General features: G+C 39.8%; 1 protein-coding gene across 1 annotated transcript; it reads left to right on the top strand.

Annotated features, from left to right (window-relative positions):
- The first annotated feature begins 4685 nt into the window (after positions 1-4685).
- On the top strand, positions 4686-17075 carry znf469 (zinc finger protein 469). The gene has a single exon (XM_073831877.1). It carries the CDS (start codon positions 4686-4688, stop codon positions 15942-15944), a length of 11259 nt encoding a protein of 3752 aa, XP_073687978.1. The 3' UTR covers positions 15945-17075.
- The last annotated feature ends 4514 nt before the right edge of the window (positions 17076-21589 follow it).

The following is a 21589-nucleotide window of genomic DNA, read 5'->3' on the forward strand; positions in this document are numbered from 1 at the left end:
CTAGTTTTGGCTTCCTGTAACATATTGTTCTTAAGTGCTGGCTGGGAAGTCCGGGTGCACTGTATTATGTGTGAATCATGTGTACATTTATCAGAATTTAGTCTAAGTTACACACACAGGAGTAAAATCAATACCATTAGTAACAAACAAATCATTTCAGATCCCAAGAGTTTGCACCTCAAGGTTATAAAGACGATTTATAATTCATTTACGCCCAAGTAATGGACAGGTAATTGCTTGGGTTCCATATGCCGTAATAAATAGAGCGATTGCCAAGGGAAAGAGACAGAAGATGACTAATGGAGGTTTAATTGGAGATGATATCTGACAGGATATTTTCGCAGAGGTGTTAAACGCTGTTTTTCAATGTGATTCAGACCACATAGGGTACATCCTGCACTGGGGGGGTGGGATACATCGCAGGAAATCAAGTTTTTTTCAAAAACATTTATCCTGTTTAGCTTTCCTCTGAGGAAAACACATAAAATAATTAGCATTTCAGATTGTGCTCACATGCCGAAAGATGTTTATGTATATAATTTGACGTACAAACAGAACTTTCCCTCCGCCCTGCGCTTCGTGTGGGTGCGCGTGTGGTACAACCATATGGAGCTTTTGGTAGTGTGTGGGCAGGCTGATTTGACACCCGGGCTGTGGAACACACAAGCTCGCCTTAATTGACTCATAAAACTGCCTAAAATGCTGTTTTATGGAGCCATTTTCAGACAAGTCTCACGGGATTTGATATCAAGTCAAACTTTGCCCTGCAATGTGCGACGGGCACTCTTTATTTCCTGGCCAAGTTCTCATAAACTTTTATCTTTCATGACTGAAGAAAAAAAGTTGGCTTACCAGAAAGCTGAAGTTTCACCAAATATGCACTTTAAATAGCGTATGGATAAGGGCATTAATTCATGGTCTGCGTGTGGCGAGCACTGGCTACAGGAAGAGTAGAGATAGGGTGGGGAAGTCAAACTGACAGTTGTGAGGATATAAATGACCCCGCGTTCTTTGTATGCTGACAGCTCTGGCTTTGGTGCTACTTCTAGTAGGCCCCTGTGAGTCCTGCAACTGCGGTCTTTGTTGTCACAGTTAGCTTGTGTTCCCCTCTGTGGTCATTCCAGGGGGCTGGCCAGCCTGGGCAAACACAGAGGGAGACGTGTTGTATGGCTCCCGGCCAGATCAAGCTTCGCCTCTGCAGGGTGCTCCCAGCAGTCGAGTGGAGTTGAGTCATCCTTCAGGCTGCAGGGAAACGAGTAGACACTCCAGCTTTGACTATGACAGGAGCTGGAGGGGGGATGTGACTTTTCACAGTCAGATCCAAACCCAGGCAGGGCTCGGACTACCGACCAACCTGCTAAATACCAGAGCCAGGTGGACGACAGGATAGAAGAGATAGCCTTTGAGAAGGATGACACCGAAAGCAGAGTTCAGTGTGACAGCGCCTTTAAAGGAGTAGCTCACTTCCAGAATAAAAACTTCCTTTCTTTCTTCAGTTGAAAAGAAATTAAGGTTTTTGAGGAAAACATTCCAGGATTTTTCTCCATATAGTGGGCTTCAATGGGGATCAACGGGTTGAAGGTCCAAATTGCAGTTTCAATGCAGCTTCAAAGGCCTCTACACGGTCCCAGCTGAGAAATAAGGGTCTTATCTAGTGAAATTATATATATATATATATATATATATTTTTTTTTTTTTTTTTTTTGACGTCAAATGCTCGACTTGCACTAGCTTTGAACAACATGAACAACTTCACCATTACGTAATCACTTTGGAAAGGTCACGATGCCATAGAAGAACCTTTTTTGTCTAAATGGTTCCATAAAGAACCTTTAACATCTGAAAGTAGGTTCTTCAGATTATAAAAAGGTATGAGGTGATTCTTTAATGAATCTTTGACGGAATCGTTCTTTGTGGAACCAAAAATGGTTCTTCTGTGGCTTTGCTGTCAACAACCTTTTACAGCACCTTTATTTTTAAGAGTGTACTCTGGTTCAAAAAGGTAGGGTAGGGATTTTCTCCTCCAAAATCATCTTTTACCTTTTGACTTGACTTTCTTTGCACGTTCGCTTTGTAAACACTGGGTCGGTACTTCCGCGTTACCTTTTTTAATGTGACTACATAAAGCGTGAGTGCAAAATTTATGGTTAAAAAATATTTTTTTTTTTTTTTTTTTTAACATGACTGATCGTTTCACTAGATAAGACCCATATTCCTTGACTGAGATTGTGTAGAGCCCTTTAAAGCTGCATTGAAACTTAAATTTGGACCTTCAACCCGTTGATTCCCATTAAAAGTCCACTATGTGAAGAAAAATCCTGAAATGTTTTCCTTAAAAACCTTAATTTCTTTTCGACTGAAGAAAGAAAGACATGAACATCTTGGATGACATGGGGGTAAGTAAATTATCAGGAATTTTTTATTCTGGAAGTGAACTAATCCTTTAAAGGAGTAAGTCATAGGAATAGTAGATTTTCAACTGTTATGCTTTTTTTGGAAACAGGGTTTTGAATATTTTTTCAATTTCAGAGTTTAGATATGATCAGATAGGATTTGCAAAAGAAAAATTTAGTTGAGTCCTGAAGTGCATTCTTTCCAAAATCAACCTTTGGTTCAGCTATGTTACTGCTTGAAATATTAAGATGGACGTTAATCCTTTCTTCAGCAACAAAAAATAATAGGTATGTTCATTTTGAGCCATCAAGCCTCAGGTTTTCTGTAGCCTGAGGTAAGAATAGTCCTAACACAGCCAAAATAGTCACAGTTAAAGTTTTATAATTTTATAATAATAATTTATAATTTATAAATTATAATTTATAAAGTTTATAATTTACAGCTGTCTCTTACATGGTAGTTTCACTTACATATTCTTAAGTGGGCTTATTATTTATGAAACGCTAGAGAGTGATATGCTTGGGCAAGAGCAACCATCTCTAAAGGTCCTTTCTCTGGGGTGAAACAGTGAAGATAGACTGATTTACACGGTGTATTATTTCCAGGCCTCTCTGCCAATAGGATACTAAGATCAGTGGCTCTTATGAGTCAATGTGTGAACAGAGCGCTTCGGGGGTTTGTTCTTAGGCCAGGTATGTTGTGCCACACCTTTATCAGTCATGCTGTCATACTTTAACTTGAAATATTCACTGTACCCTCAAAGTTATGAATTGCCCGTCTGTCAAAATGCCCCATTTGCTTCAAAAGAAATCTAATGCGTAGTTTGCATGTTTTAAAACGAGTCATAGCAGAGCTCTCATACCTGACTATTTTATCAAAAGATGAGCCCAGCACTGTAGCCCGTGGCTATGTCAAGGAAACACAAGTTGATTGCACCACCTATACAAAGCATATTAAATTTGACAGGAACAACAGTGATTGTTGAAGAAATGTGTGAGAGGTCAAAGGTAAGATGGAAGTAAAATAATGTTGAGACAGATTACACAGTCCTAAGCAAGTTGCAGTACAACTCATTTCTAAATGCAGGAGTGCACTTATTTGTGGGAGATGAAAGGTTAGGTTAGGGTGATAAGTGAAAGTGTGGGAGGAAAAGTAGCTTGACCGACATTTCCCACTTTTTTGACATATGACGTAGATATAGTGTTAGCGCTCTTTAATTATGTTCCTGTACCATACCATTATGGATGCTGGGTCATGTGTGCCATGGGAAAAATAAATCACGTGATCAGGTTGTGGGTTTTGGTCCAGAATTTCTTGCCTCTAGGAGAAAACAGGGAAAAAAAGATCCAATAAAAAGTAAACTGCAAAAAAGTTTTTCCACATAATTTCCATAGGTCACATTTTTATGTTTTTTTTCCCCCCACTGCTTTTATTATCATGGATGTGTGAGTGAGAGAAAGAGAGGCAAGTACTGACCTGTGATTGTCTATCCTTTCATCCCCAAATGCCCTTAAAGCAAAAAAAAAAAACTTATAGTCTCTCTGGACATATAACTTTTTTTTAATAGGGTCAGCTCCTTAAAGTAGGCATTTGAAAGGTGCTGTATACATAGATTTTCCAAGCAGAGAATTAACAGTTTGCTGCCAAACTCTCAGCTGCTTATAGTCTGGCCATGGCCAAAACACTCTTAGCCAAAGTAAACCTGAATATAAGCAATGTCTGAAGCACCCCAAAAAGTTCAGACACAATTAAATGTCTTTTAAGAGATTTTTATGCTGTAGTATCTAGTGTGGTACATTTTGTGTACAGTTCCATGCTTTGATTTGCAATTCTTGTTGATTTATGTGAATGAGGTGTTGGCCTACTGTGTGTGCCAAAACTGATGCAATTCTGCCCTCTTCAGGAAAGAAATGGAATTGCTTCGTCTCAGTCTTTTTCTCAGTGCTGCAAAATAAACATTTTACCACCCGAGTTATTGCTTTCATGTGTAATGAATACAGCATGACTGAATAGTATAGCATATTTTGATAGTGACATTTTTGTTACATATGTAAATAAATTCTATTTAAAGTGAAACTGACATTTTCTTTTCCTCTTCTATTTTCAGAACATCAAGATGACAGATGAACATGCCATCATCAGGGAAATGAGGAGATAAGGACGAGAGAAAATAATCCTGTGCTTTGAGCTTCTGTTACCGCAGGCCTATTGATTCTGACTGGAACACAATGTGTCCATGTCGCAGCCTGCGAAGATAAGGACCAGCGTGCTAAACTAGCCACACCGGCATCATGACTGAAGAAACTAAACAGCCCTTGGCTGCCAAAGAGCTGGATAATGAGTCCAAAAAACAGGTTAAGGGGGCAGTGGAGCATAAAAGCTTAAAGTCCCCTGAGCACTTTCACAATGTGAGTTTGGAGCCAGAGGCTGTGAAAAATCTTGCTAAGTTTGCAGAAAAAGAGAGAGACAGTACGCAGCAACGTGAGGCAGTGATTCGGCCACAGCAGGCTGGAAAGATTGATTTTAAGTCACTGCAGAATCATTCGTTCAGTAGCAACAGGACGTGGCCCAGCGGCAAGGACAGCCCTCAGTCACCTAGTGGAAAGAGTCGCAATCGAGACAAGAGTAAAAAGTCAGGAAAAGGGGAGCGTGGCAACCCGCAGCAGTTGTACAGACTGAGTATTACAAACCCACGCTCAAATCCCACAATTGGGATAGCCTATCCCCAGCAGAAAGTCTCACCTCCAAAGAAGATTGAGTCCAGCAGGGGTCCTGTCTCAGGCAGCTACCGCTTCCATGTGCCAAGTATTCCAGAGCGGGAGGCTGAACTGCAGCAGGAAGAACTACAGTTCAGATGCTTCCAGGAGGGCTCGCCGAACCTTACTTCCCAAAGCTATACCTCACAGGCTGTTGGCACCCCTTCTGGAGGACCTGCTCACCAGAATCTGCAACAGCCGCAACAGAAGCCCAGCCCAATCGAGAGCAATAGCACGCAACCTGCCAACGAAACTTTATTTCCTGACTTTCAACTGAGTGAAACGGACACATGGCAGTCTCCGGATAGGACTTTTAGAAACACTAGTTTTGGCCTTGCTTCGCAAAAGCCAAACAACCTTGTGGACTTGAACAAGACCAATGGTAGTTTCATGCCTATGCCATTTCAGTATGGATACCCGTTGTTAGAGGAGTCAACCTCTGATTCCTTTCCCTGTGATCGGAATACACAGTCTCAAGATTACATTGACATTTCTCTTGCTCCTAACCAGGTTTCTCACAATTCATTTCCATTTCCATCCTCTGGAGAGGGACATGAGGGCATGCAAACTAATGCACAGTTTGGTAATGACCAGGTAGAGGACAGGCAGTCATACCAGTTACACCCTAAACCACCCCAGTACATGCAGACACAACATGCTGTGTCGTCATCCATTCCCAGCAATGATGAGAGCTCAAGTACTCGCCAAGCAGAGCAGAGTAAAAGTGTTTCTGATAAATCTGATTCTTTTAGTCCAGTAGACAACAGGGACACAGGCTTTGCGGTAGTTGGCAAGAGAGGCTGCCATCTTAAAAATGGCACCACCAGCCAAAGAGTTCTTATTCAAGGCAGTGTTCATCATATTAGAAATATTGCACAAGGTTCAAGTTCCCAAATACATGTAATTAGTCCTCCACATAATGGTATTCACATCAGCCCAGGGCCTCTTGACAAAAGTGTAAGTAAACACCATGTCAGGGTGTCTCACCCTTGGGAAGGACCAAACAAAGCCTTCCCACCACCACTCATAGACCAGACTTCCACACCTTACCCCTTTCAGTACCAACCAGCACCAGAACAGAGACAAAACGGCCGTATGCCTTGGCAGCAGATACGCTTCTCGACTGCCATGCCAAACCAAAACAGGATTGATCTCTCCAGGCAACTGAGCAATCAGCAGCTCACTTTTTTGATAGGCCCATCAGACTGGCAAGATGACAGTAAGACACACAAAATCAGCAACCAGAAAGAGTCTAATAGCTTTCTTAGCAAAAAGACAAATGAGGGCTTCTCAAACCAAAGGCAGGACAGTGCCAAGCAAGGCTGCAATACGATTCCACCCTGTCATTTTACAAACAAGGTGGACACAAATCAAGGCCAGGTGGGTGATGCCAAGAATAAGTCATTATACTTTGGTATGAACCACTCAGTGCCAGTGACCTCTTCAAGAAACTGTAGCTACCCTCCGTTACATGTAGCACCCTTGGGGCTAAAGATGGTGTCACCATATGACTCTCCTTCACATTCACCTACTCAGAATCCAGCATCCAGCAGTACATGTTCATCACTCTCCCCAGCCTCCACAAACTCTGTCAACAGTAACTCTGATGAAAGCCAAATTTCAAAGGTTCTGTCCCCTCAGTTTTATCAGCAGCAACAGGATAAAGCACTGATTGCATCTACTAACATGAACACCAACCAGCATCACTACCATTCGGAAGCATCCAGAGGTTTGCACTATAAACAAGAAAAAACTAAAGAGAACATTGCAAGTTTCATGTCGCATAACAAGCATTCAAAGTCCAACATGGACAATGGGAAAGGTTGTCTTGAGACCTACAGAACAGAAAGCCATCCCCCACCTCCGTATTCTGCCCACCAACTCGCCACATCATTAGTCTCTGCAAACCTTGACCAACTGGATGTGCTTTTGACGTGCAAGCAATGTGACCAGAATTTTAATAACCTTGTCTCTTTTCTTGACCATAAGCAATACTGTGGACAACATACATTTGCACAGAATGACTTTAAAGATGTGACAAAAGTGGAAGACATAAGGAAGTTTCAGACGGACCACACAAAAGCCATGTCATCTGGATCCAGTTACACAATTTTGCGGAGTTCTTCAGATTTGCATCTGTCTCTGCTTGGACTGAACAAGAATGGGGAAATTGTGCCAGATAATGAAACCAAAGGAGATATAAAAGATGATCCAATGAAACTGATGCTACCATCTGCACCCTTGCCGGATTTGGAAATGGAAGATCCCAAATTGGACAGCCTTATCACAGAGGCTTTGAATGGACTAGGCTATCAGTCAGACAATGCAGAGATTGATAGCAGTTTCATTGATGCATTTGTTGATGATGATCTTACCACTACTAAATGCACATCAACAAGACAGACTTTGATAACCAAAGACTCCACAACGTTTGAAGGTAGAACAAACAATGAATCGACATCCAGTGAGAGATCTCAAGCTCACAGCAAATATCCTTTTGACTCAGACATAGATAGCCTCAGTTCAGACAGCAAACTCGCAGACAGCCCTTTTAAAGAAAGTCAACATGAGCTGATACAAAAGGAAGTCCTCAAAGCAGAAGCCTCTCCAACAGAGTCCCAGTCACAAGAGTCAAACTGCACACAAATTGAGTGGGAATCAAGAAAGTCAGAGCAAAGAGAAGAGGAAAATGACTACAGATCTAAGTTTCTTTTATCAAGCAAATTTTCGACAAGATGTGGGCTTAAAAGCTTGCAGAGTAGCACAGCATTAGTGAAAACAACATCCACCTGTGCCAGTAAAAGTCCAACAGCTCAGAAACCAATACCAGCAGAAGGAAAAAGGAAGAGGACAGGTGGCGGAAGCTGGAGTAAAGAGCTTATTCACAAAATTGTTCAACAAAAGAACAAGTTGCATAAACTCCATGTGAAGGGCACCAAAAACATGCAATTTTCTCTTGTGATGGAGAGAGTAACTCCTGCAGTGCAAAGCCCTACTTTCAGGGAGTACGATTACGTCTCTGACTCAGACGACGACTGTGAGCCTGTGAAGATAGCCAGTCAGGGACGGCTCAGCCAGAGCATACGTTGCAAGTACACATACACTAAAGAGTGCAAGGGGAGGATTCGTGCTGACAAGACCCGGGAAAGTTCATGGAAACAAAACAAGAATGAGTGCTCTGATCCCAAGAAAGCTTTGGACATCTCTCCATCCTTGATGAAAGACAACCCTGGTCACCAAAGGCTCAGAAGACGGAGCAGTAGGTCTTCCACAAGCAGTGAACTCAGCACATCAATAAGTATTTGCAGCGATAGCATTAGCAGCCCAAAAAGTACTGATCACACAGATTCTGACTCTGAGAAACGAATAGAAGTGGAAAGGAAAGATCAAGACTCTCTCGAACAGAACGCATTTGAAGAATCACCAGCAAGGATACGGAAAGAGTCTAGCACATCACTGGCTTTGACCTTCACAAAAAATACAAAAAGGTACAGCACTGATAAGATACTACTCACTGAGCACAATGATCGATTCACTACTTCAAAATGTTCAAGCATTATCTGTAAGACTGAAGAGACTGCATCAGAGCACACAATGACTAAAAGTACTGTCAGCCTTGCCAGATTCAAAACCACCAGAGTGGAAATAGAAGAAAAAGGGGACCACTACGGTTTTGAGGCAGGGATTCTTGCAACCACAGAAGAGCCATTCAAAAAAGATTACCCAAAAAAGATCACATCACCAAGAGGGTCTGGTATAGCACCAAATCCAATGGAAACCACCAATAATAGAGATTCTAGCCATGTGTTTAAACTCAAAAAAGATGCTGTCGCATCAAAGGGTAAATCCCACAAGAAGAGAACAAATAGTTCTGAATTTTCGGCACCCATTTTTGAGAAAGCCAGCAATGACAGCATATCAAGTGAAGAAACCAGCAGAAGCTCCAATGACCTATTCCCCGACCCTCCACCTCTTTGCAGTTCACTTGTGGACAAAGTCTGCTTATCACCTTCGAAAGTCCATGATGCTACAGCACAAAAGAATGGGCAATGTCTCATTCCCTATCCTTCAGAACACGATCAGAGTCTTATAAAGTCACCTCTTTCTTTTGACACAACATCAATGTTTGGTGACCTTTCAGTGGGAGGTTTTGAGAACAACCTTTATCCAGATATTCAGCTTGCCAAAGAGAGCTTCAGTCCTCTGGAAACGACAACAGATAAGAAGGAACTTTTCGAGTCGTCGTTCTCTCCATTCTTAGAGCAGAGAGACTGGAATCTGATGGTTGATGTTACTCCTGTGCTACCAGATGAGATTTCTCAGTACAAGGAGGATTCTGACTCGAATGAGAATAAGACCAATTTTAACCATGTCCCATTTGCTTTGCCAGAGAAATTAATGGACTACACTCCAAATCTCAACAGTAGCGTGTCAGTTGATGATCTGGAAATAAAAAGGATAGTTACAGAGCTTGAGAGTCAGCTGCAAACAGCCAAGCCCAGCAGTCCTCCACCACTAGACAGTGAGCTTCCAAAACAGTTAACCATGAGCAAATTCTCTCCACTAAGACTTGACCCTGACAGTGAAGATGAGAACAGTAGCTTAGAGATGAACTGTTCCTCAGAGAATTTGCAGATTTCCAGACCAGTAGACGCACAATCAGCGCTGTTTTCAGAACCTGACTTACCATGGTCTAGTCCGCTCCCATTTGGATTGATGTGTGGACAGCAAGGTCTTCATACGCCAACACACACCTCTACTATCAACACACCAACTGATTCAGAACATGACCATTTGGATATAAAGGACAGTATGGGGCTCACCGTTTTGAACGCAGAAAACAGTTCACCTACGCGTATAATGGACCAAACAGAGAATGACTGCTTAGACAAGTCAGAAGAGATGCTTGAGCATGAAATCTACACAGAAAATCTGATGAAGAGCTTGGAAGTGATCTCAGATTCTTTGTCTTCAGGTTTTACATCACCTCAGTCGTCTCCTAATCAAGAAAGTGTGGTTCCTGAGGAACATGAAAAACAAGACAGTGAACACTCTGAACAAGAATCTGAGCATATGGAATCTAGAAACGCAGAAGCAGAGCTCACAAAATTGTCAATTGAGACAAACACATTTAACACAAACACAGCTAAACTACAAGAGACAACCAGTGAAATTTCTGGGTCAGACAATGAAACTAAAGTCAACCTAAATGAGACTAGTAATGAGACTCTTCACAATAATTTAGTAGCTATTAAACAACAGCTTGCTGAGAGTTCTGCTGAGAGTCCACAACCTACATGCTGTATGAATGCAAATGAAATTGATTCACAGACTTCTGTCTCCATATATGAACGCAAGTGTGAATTATCTGTCAGCCAAACTGAGAATGCTGAGTGTGAAGCAGACTCAAATTATGCTATTCAAAATCCAGACTACTCCAAAATATTCCACTACTCAGCATCCCCTACCATACCAAACGATGAAAACACCATGTGTTTAGAAAAAACACAGAAATGTGTTGAAGATTTGGCTTTAATTGCAAAGCCAGAAGACAATGGACAAACATCTGACAAACCAGGTGGAACAACAGACTGTCTGTCCAACATTCAACAACCAATTTCCAACATCAGTTCTCCTCGTTGTGAAGACCACTTGTCAACCCATTCACAATTGATTAATACACAACAGGTGGTTTCTCCTGAACATCTTCCTGTAGTTCAAGATGAACATGAATGTACAGATAGTGTGGAGAGAGCCATGCCTGATATGACATTGTTTTCTGTGCAATCAGAATGTGAAGAGAATCAACAAAAGAATATTAAGCATGGTCCTCAACTTCTTATTTTGACTCAGGCACCAGAGTTTTCTTACAGCTCTATCCAAAGTCCTTCTGAGCTGAGAGATAATGGTCCACTACCAAGCACAGATACTCCTGCACTGATTAAAAACAGACTAGCCCTGGAAGACAAGAACTCTGATCACATAAATATTGGCAAGTCAGATACTTTTGATCTAGCAACAACAGAATTAGATCATTCATTTAATCCCAAGCTGGACTTAGTAGAAATAACAGAGAGTAAAATTTCTAGCCCTGCAACACTGTTGGAAGTGGACAAAATCTCAAAACAACCGTATTCAGAGCATTCTGGGGCATTGGATGGCTCTCAAGATACAGGTACACTGTATGATTTGAAACTCAGCCCCCTGAATTACAGTGAAGCATGTTTCAATGAGTTCAACTTCACCTCTAAATGTTTAAACAAAGGAAATGACCAGCCTGATGTAAAATCAAATCCCACGGAAAATTACATTCTCAATGCCTGTGCCTTCTCTCTTGATAAACCATTGTCATCCAGCCCAACATATAACGCAAATGAACAAGAGCCAAATATTCAGGACCATGTGACTGGACTTGATATACCCGAAACCTCTATAAATAACAACAAAAATGATATCAATTATTCAAGTGTCAAGGAAGGCAGTACAATCGACTCTGAACAAGTCTCAAAACTTAACCAAACTGACATGAATGGTAGTCACCTTCCACCTAAAACTGTTGATTACATGGATCTGCACCTCCAATTTCACAAGAAAGCAGATTCTGAAAAGCTGGACCACCAGATTATCACCACTGAGCATGATGCAATGCAGAGGTCAACAATGTTAGACGTTAAGGAGATACCTTCACCTCTGATACACTGTGCAGAAGCAGCATCTATGGGTCTTACATTCACACCTGTCCAAAATGAAGTCCCAAGTTTAAAGTCAAATGAGACAAAAATATCACCTAAAAAGGGTGGTACACAGAATGCGGTTCAAGGAAAATTTCAGTGCGAAATATGTTCAATGTTCTTTCGTACACAGCCTGGACTTAAAAGACATAAAGCCATGAAGCATGTGGTAAAGACTGAAGTAATTCCTCCCACTGAAAATCTAAATATGAGCAGTCAAATGTTCATGCCCATTTTGATGCCACACCCAACAGAAAAAGCACTGAAAGGTAGCATGGAGGTAGCATGTCCAGCTGTTCTTTCAAATCCATACATAAGTGAAATCTCAGACGGACAAGGACAGCAAGCAGATCCACATCTTATCTTTCAAGGGGTTGCAAGTGATTCTGATATGTCAAGGATCTCAAGAACTTGTGATATTGATCAGACAACTCCTCTAAATGAAGCAGCAAATAACAGCAACACCACTGTGGACTTGAGAAGTGAAATGTTTGCTCCAAAACTGGTAAAGCAAGACACATTTTCAGATGAAATACTCAGTACTCTTAAAACAGATATATTGCAGGCCATCACTCCAGATTTTCCCTCAATGGTACAACAAAACTGTCCCAAGTCACCTGAAAAACAGGTCCCAAATAGCAGTCACAGCTATCATGAAGTCAATGTGAGAGAGAAAAAGAAGAGCATTGTGGTCAGCAGTGAAGAGCAAATGGATGAAACGGAATGCCCTTCTTCCACAGGGAATTCTATATTGCATAAGAAAGGAGACACCTATGACATTGATGATGTTGTGACAAAGTATTGCGCTATTGACCCAAATTATGTTCAGACAGAAAATATCCACTATCCACTTGGGGATTCTTCTGTAGATATCAAGCGTGAGAACACCTGTTCTCCTGCAGAAGTCAGTCATGCACTTACTGGTACTTTAGGACCTGATCTCAAGGCTTTCTTTGATGATGAAAGCACTTTTTCTCAATTATTCCCAAGAAACGATGACAGGAAAAGAAAGAAATGTGCAAGGGTCTATGGTAAAAGCAACAAAAAGCAAAAACAACTGCCCTGTTTAATGTTGGACTGTCCTCCCACTGGTGCCTTTATTGATACGTATGAGGAGTCAAAAGAAAACAAGATGGGACACAGGTTTACCAGTGACACAAATGACCCTTGTGAATACAAAACCATTGAGATGACTCCCAAAAGCTTAGTCAAGAGTTCTATAGAGAACGCAAAAGATGACCTAATGGATAACCAGGCTGGTTATGAGGAAAATGTAGAAACTGGCATTAAAGAATTCTTATGCGCAAAAGAGGGCACCATAGAGCATCAGGATGAGTCACATGATTGCATTGTGCCAGAGAACACAGTTCCTCAGGAAGATTGTAAACCAGAGATTCCTGCTACACCCTGCCCTCTCCAAATGGTCTGTGTTCAGGAAAATGCCTCTTGTTCACCAAGCACTGAGATACCAAACCTTAACACCCCAATTCAGATTCCTGTGCCATTTTTTGAGCCTGAGAGAGATTTACCTTTGGTTGAGACCATTGCAAGCACAGATCCTGAAAAACCTTGCAAGAAGCCTGTGGAGCGGAAGTGTAGGAAACGTATTGAACCTGGACTCAAACCAAAGGACAAGCAGTACAAATGCAAAGTGTGCTTCACATGGTTTCTCACCTTAGGTGAGCTTGACTTCCACAAGCTCTCTCACAATCCATCACCTCCCCCAACTTGCTATATGTGTGTCCAGCGCAAGTTTAGCTCACGGGAGCAACTTAGGGACCATCTCAGGGAGAAACACGCCAAAAACAAAGCAGGTGTTTGGACTTGTGGCATGTGCTTGAAAGAAATTTCAGATGTCTGGATGTACAATGAGCACTTGCGTGAACATGCCACTCAGTTCGCAAGAAGAGGACAGTCTCAGAGCTCCCTCTTGGACATGCCCGGGTGTTTCATGCAGGAAAATGCTGTGAAGAATTTCATATCTTCAATAATGCAGCATCGACCCAACAGAGCTACGAAAGGAGACAATCTTAAATCATCTAAGGAAGAGAGAAGAACTTCTTTAGATGTTAATGGACAAGACTTGAAGGTTCCAGAGGAGTTTGATTCCACAAGTCTAAAGACTAAAACGAATAATGGGGGAGGAAGTAAACATTGTGCACTGACAACGCTTGAGGTTCTACCTAAAGCAGAGACTCCTTCCAAAAATGCAGAGATGCATCCTAATTGCAAAGACCCTTCGAGGGACTGTCACCACTGTGGCAAGCAGTTTCCAAAGCCCTTTAAGCTCCAGCGTCACTTGGTGGTTCACAGCTTGCAAAAGATCTTCCTTTGTCACAAATGTCCTGTGTCCTACCAAGAGGCAAAAGAGCTTAAAGACCACCTTAAAAATGAACACGAGGAGACAGATGAGCCAGACTCAAAGCATACCACACTGTATACGTGTGAACTCTGTGCCGATGTCATGCATGTAATCAAGAAGTCCTTCATCTGCAGTACCTGCAACTACACGTTTTCCAAAAAGGAACAGTTTGATCGTCACATGGAAAAGCACCTTGCTGGAGGGAACAAGATCTTCAAATTCAGGGGAGTCATGAGACCTTGCAAGCCTTTCAATTCAAAAGATGATCTATCTGACATGCCACCAAGCAAGAAAAGGAAGGCAATGGAGAGCAGCTTCGACATCACAGCATCACACATGCAAGGCATCAAATCAGTGTTACCAATCATAGACGACACTGCACAGAATAGTACAGAGGACCATTCCACTGAAACAAACAACACCAGTGTGAAAATTGAAGATGAGGACTTCCCTGAAGTTGCCAAGGACATTATAGAGTGTACCGTGCAAACTGATTCTGCAGAAGCGAGCCTTTCATCAACAGAGCCTAAGGAAGAGGATGAAAGCTCTTCTCAATCTGATGAAATCCAAGTGGATGAGCCCAGGGAAGTCAGTGCAACTGACAAAAAAGCTTTGACAGAGATTTGTGATGTTAAAATTGAGGATGACTGTTGCACAACTACAACGCCACTGTTAGATTCAGAAATTAACATTGCAAGCATTTGCAGGCAAAACGAAGACAGGGTGGAGACCAACCCTTCAGTAAGCATTGAAAATGCAAGTGAACAAGGGGAAATAACAGACTCGAGTGTATGCACCATTCAAGTATGCGGTCTAACAGACACAAGTTTACCAAAGCAAGACATCCAAGGACTCTCATCTTGCAATGACTTTGAACTCTTATCTGTGAAGTCTTCAAATGAGACAAGCTACGTGAAGCAGGATCAAACAATCGAGACTTTATTCTCCGTCAAGAGAAATGAGAATAAACAAGATGTTGACAATGAACAGCCAACTACTGGCCAGGCTAAGCACGTAACTCTGGTTAAATCTGAGGAAACTTTGAAACAAAGTCTTGAAAATAACCCAAGGTGCCTTAGTACCACAGATTCTGCACGTCACAACAACAACGTCTCTAATACATGTGAAGATAAAGACTCAACCAAACAACAAAAGAAGAGGAAAGAACTTAAGACACCTCACAGCTCTCAGAGAACACCGTCTCCAACTGCAAGGGAAAATCTGGGCATTGACCCAAGAGTCAAAAAGAAGTTCAGACCTAGCAGGTGTGAAAATATTGATGGGCAAAGGAAAACCGATCTTCCCAATGACTATCCCGTGCTCACGTCAGTCAAGGATGACACCGTCAGCAACAAAATAATCTCCAAGCACAAAATAGGATCTTCTAATCTGGGCCTTCACCTAAAGAAAGGCTCTGTAGAGTTCTCACCAAAGAAGGTTGAGATTGTACGTCACTTCAACGGAGATTGCAAAGGGAAAAAGAGCATTACTAGGAGACCCATCCATTCCCCTTCTTCCAGGGTCTCCACCCTGAACAATTCATTTAACAAATCACGGTCGAAGCCAGGGGTCAGATCCATAGAGACTCACTCGTATCGTACCGCAGAGTCACAAAACAACCTCCTCAGCCAGCTGTTTGGCCAAAGACTGACTAGTTTTAAAATTCCTTTAAGAAAAGACACTTCTGAATCTATTAATTAAGGATTAAATGGATGCTATTAACGAGGAGGTAATTAAGTGATCCACTAGGCATGTTATTAAAGCAGTTTATTCATGAGACTAGGATTGTATGGCCCTCCTCTGTGAAATCATTTAACTCCTTGTTCAGTCACTTTATTGCATTCCTCTTGTAAATGTGTATTTACGTATATGTGAAGACCAACAAGAAAATGTATGAATATAGGATAAATTTGTTGGTTACAAATTAGTTTATTTTCTCTATTTTATAGCGGAGCATTATCTCTAAGAGAGTGTATTTCATCAACAACAAAGAAAGGGTTTTGGAAAAGAGTTTACTTGAAAACGAACTGAGAATATTTGAGTTCCAAATAATGCATGACACTTTTACATTACATGTTCTTAGATGTTTTCCTAGCAGCAGGACCAAAAGACATCCTAAGTCTGGATCATGTCAATGTGCCTATTTTATATGCTTCCGAGAATTACTCCTGCATACTCTTTTACTTTACTGTATTGCGAAGACACTCATTAGTATTAGCTTTTGTATCATCACTAATTGGTGCTATTTTATTATTATTATTATTTGTGTAATGTGAACACAATGTCTTATAACTGAAGGGAACATGTAGCAATTACACTCATCATTGCTGGTACTCAACAGTTTTAGAGTAAACGACACAAAAATACTGTGCAAGATCAAATCGAAAACAGAGGGTTCATTTGTGTCTTAATTTGATGTGTTCAGAGGAGAGCAAGGAAAAAGCCTTTTCCAAAACTGAATTTAGTTTAATTTTATCTAGAATATGAACTCAGGTGCTATTACTGCGCATGAAACCCTTAGGAATTCTTCCCATGCACTGATGTTACCATACACAAACCCCACACACGATCATCTATAGTGTCCCCCAGTTCTTTAATTATTACTATTTACTAGAACAAAAGGTGCTTTGTCATGTTTATATGTATCTTATATTGTATAATATTGTAGGTTGATATTTTCCAGTGCAATGCATAATGTCAAAGTTTTATTTTAATAATGTGCAAAAGATGAAGAGAAAAAGGAAAGGAAAATACAAAGCCTACAAAAGGCTTACGAGTGGATCACAAAGTGCATCATATAAACTTGGTTATTAAAAAAAATATTTGCATTAAGTCTTTCGTGTCTTTGTCTTCTTTGATGGTTTTCTTTGTTTCAACCCGACAGATCCGCAGCATGAAATGTGTGCTTATAATTGCTTACACTGTTTAATCCTGAGAGAAATGTCTCAAAGTACAATGTCAAAGAATGAACTGTGTGCGGCGTGCAATAAGAAATAGAGAGTACAGCTTTGTTTTAATCAGGCAAGAACTGCAGTGTCCTTTCAATTCACATTTAATGATCACTTTAAACTGACATCAAAATGAATAGGTGAAGATCATAGAGCCATCAAGAGTTGACAACCTGTTTTAGCAGAGAGAATGACAGCTTTGATCAGAAATAAGACATGCACTTTTCAAAAAAAAATTGTGGAGATAATATAAACATACACAGTCCAAAATGAAGACCATTACTAAAAATGCTTCTGTTTGGCATTCAACCCCATCACACAAAATTCATTATTTTTCAAGATTTTATTTTAATCCATAAGTATATACAATATACTTGCTTTATTGCTGCCATATATGGTCTACTTTCCTAACTACATGAAAAACCTCAACCCTGTCACAAATATATGTATTTCTCATTGTTACGGGATTGAGTTATTTACTTAATTTATTAATAATTTCAATGAAAATAGTCATGGTTTAGCCATGGTTTTCAGCAAATATATACTTACCAAAATCATGACAACTCATATTTTTGTTATAGTTTATATATATATATAATATGTCCACTTAAACTTTGACAAGCATCCTACATCAGAAATTGCACCCACATTTGCAGCAGAAAGACAGTGTTAGGCATGCAGATATGTTGACCCAGAAACAAGGGGACAATATGAGAGAGAAACAAAACCAAAAATTAAAATTGAAGGCAATCTATCCCTTCAAATGTGTTACAGACTTCAACACCGTCACACCTTGTCTCATTAATATTTTGGGAAAATGAATGAAAGCATTTCTTGCTGATTACTATCTAACATGTTAAGAACTAAAACAATATAATTGTGGTTTCAGTTAAATTACTAAATTAAAAATATTTTTTACAAAAATAGAGAGACCATAGACACACAATTGTATTTTTAGCTTAAGTTCTGTAAAAATGTGAAAAATATGATCAATGTTATATTTGTTATCATTAAATTGTTATAAAGGACACATTAGCAGTAGGGAGATTTTTTGAAGGTTTGACATGTGCCTAATTATGTGGGCTATTTAGAAAATGAATCATATGTAGTTGAAATGTTACCAAATCCCTGGAATGACCCTCATACACTATAATTTGAGAATGTTCCAAATAGCATCTTGGGCTTCAGTGAAAGTGTTCAAATGCCATTTTAAAAAATTGGTTTAGAATTCTGAGATACAAACTCTAAAATGTTGTAAAAGACTGAGTGAGATTTCTAGGTCACTAATTAAATAAGCAGATTTGTGACATTTGAACACTTCCACTAAACATTGGAACATTCTCAAATTTAGGTTTAAATTTTTAAATTCAAGTTTAAGTTTCAATTCGAATTCTGACCTTTGAACTCCACTGCTTTTATACATTCATTTTAGAACTTTCATATCCAAAAGCTATTTATTCATTTTGATAAGGTTTCCCTCCAGTAACGGCAAATTATGCTCTAATGAGAATTTTTTCACGAATAACTGTTCTTTTTTTGAGTAAACAGTAATGCCTCTGCTCAAAAAAAAACAAAAAAAAAAAAACAATGGCACATCATTCCATAATCATTCATACACAATAGCACGATAATTACCCAAATAAGAGCTTCTACTGGTTATGCAAATGCACGTCGCAAACAACAGGAAATAAAGTTTGGCTCTTTGATTACCGTTACTTATTTGTTGCTCAGAAATAGACTAACACAGACAGTTTTTTCAAGCTGATTCATCACTGTGTGTTTAGTGGCTTGTATCCCTACATGAGCCCTATTCACCTTCACATAGGAATAAAAAGCCATAAGACACAACAGCAGTAACAGAAGCACGCAGTGAGGGAACTCTGGCTTTCAACAAAGACGTAGGAGGCACCTGGTAGAAAAAAAGAAGGGAAAAAGATTGATAACTTTGAAAAGGAAATGACAAAGCTAAGCAGGCAGAAAGACAGATATTATAGTGTGAAATTGATATTATGATCTCAGCGCTCATAATGTGTCACAGTAGGCGTCAAGAGCGAGGCATTTCCAAGACAGCTACATTTCTGTGAGGTCTAATGCATTAATCAATCAATACAAATGTCACACTATGCGATACACAAAAAAAGCTGCCGCAGCCGCGAATCGTGTAATTGCCACTGATTACTCTTTTGGTTTTAACCAAATATGCTGTGAAACTCATGATTAAATGTTAATTTAATTATGCAAACAGTGATTAGTTCAATTATTCGGAACAAATTTTACCACAATGCAAGGTGCTCATTAAACTACAGTACCCGAATGCTAATGAATGAATTTATATGCAGAAGAAAATAAAAACGTCGCAAATGGTCAGGGCGGCTGATTTGCATTATTGACTGTCAGTCATTTGCAACAACGATAAAAAAAAATGTCATTGCATTTTCTCTGAGTGCTGTTTGTTGGTGCCGAGCAATAATTGTACGGCTCCTTGTCAGAGCTGTTCTGATCATTTCATCTTTGAGCAAAATCTCCTGGGAGACAGGACAGCTTTGCTCTTTGAAGTCGAGTGACATTATCACTGTGGCTGGCCCTGAAAATAGCATCAGTTTCGCCATACTGCCACTCACAGAGGGCTGAAGATCAGGGCCAGATAGAAATGGGCGACTGGTCAGCGGTAATGACATGGAGTCTAAAGGGAACAGAGGCCATCTTCAATCTCACCTTTCAATCCCAGCAACCCCCAGTCCCCATTCAGCGGCGTATAGTGCCACTCACAGCTTTTGTCACTGATGGAAAATTACTGGGAATTCCATCACATTGCCCCGATGTCAGAGATGGAGAGCGACAGCGGGGGAAAAAGTGATAAATGTGACTCTATTTGGTTCGGGGAGAGCTTTCGGCTCCCTGAGCCACAACACAATGTTTAATAGAAAAAAGTCATTTTGCTGTTAATTTATGAGTCATTTGGGGGATAATACCAGGCTGTCAACCATTTACAAGAGTAACAGGTAAAGATGATTCGATGAGAAGGTTCCCCAGGCTTCCCAGTGCCGGAAAACAGGAAACGCGACGCAGGTAATGCCTCAGACGGAGGATGCCCATGTGTAAAGCAGCATGAGTTATGATTATGTTTTGTCAGTTTTTGAGGCATGAATGAAACGCCAGCACCGCAAGCCACCAGCACTTCATCTTAATAGCAAACAAATGACAGACAGAAAAATCTAAATCAGTCCCACTTCAGCATTTAAGTGGGTTTCATTTACATTCCCTATATTTTTTTATGAGTATAAAACAAAAAACAGATTTGGATAACACTTTTTTTATTTAATGAAGTCTGTGTATATTCATATAAAAATGAACTATAAAACACAAGAAAAGTATTCTTATTGCTTTATAACCCCTAATAATGTACTTAATCGTTGCATGTTCTGGTAAATAAATGTAACCCAGTTTTTACTTCTTTATAACACTTATAACCTTTTTTCTTCATCTAATAATTTAATAATAATAATAAATAATACATTTAACACTAATCCAGTGCACAGTAATCTAAAATAAAATATATAAACATAACTGCAGTGCATTTAATATGGAAGGCCGTTTCCGCCACTGAATACGAAAATAAACATAGACTTTTTATCTCACGAAAGAAGTTAGAATTGCAATTCTGAGAAAAGTTAGAATTGCAATTCTGAGAAAAGTCAGAATTTATAGCTAAAAAAACTTGGAATTGCAAGAAAAAAAGTCCAAATTGTGAGATACAAACTCGGAATTGTGAGGAAAAAAAGTCCAAATTGTGAGATACAAACTCGGAATTGCGAGAAAAAGTCAGAATTGCAAGATATAAATTAAGAATTGTGAGAAACAAGTTAGAATTGTGAGAAATACATTCGGAATTGCGAGATAAAAACTCGGAATTGCGAGAAAAGTCAGAATTGCAAGATATAAACTCGGAATTGCAGGGAAAAAAGTCAGAATGGCAAGATATAAATTAAGAATTGCTAGAAAAAAGTAAAAATGGCAAGATATAAAAGAATTGCGAGAAACAAGTCAGAATTGTGAGATATACATTCGGAACTGAGAGAAAAGTCAAAATTGCGAGATAAAAACTCGGAATTGCAAGAAAAAAGTTCAAATTGTGAGATATAACCTCGGAATTGTGAGAAAAAAAGTCTAAATTGCGAGATATAAACTCAGAATTGCTAGAAAAAAAAGTCAGAATTGCAAGATATAAACTCGGAATTGCGGGAAAAAAAAGTCAGAATTGCAAGATAGAAACTTGGAATTGCGGGAAAAAAAAGTCAGAATTGCAAGATATAAACTCGGAATTGCGGGAAAAAAAAGTCAGAATTGCAAGATATAAACTCGGAATTGCGGGAAAAAAAAGTCAGAATTGCAAGATAT

This window comes from Garra rufa, chromosome 25, assembly GCF_049309525.1.
Source record: "Garra rufa chromosome 25, GarRuf1.0, whole genome shotgun sequence".
Lineage (NCBI taxonomy): Eukaryota > Metazoa > Chordata > Actinopteri > Cypriniformes > Cyprinidae > Garra > Garra rufa.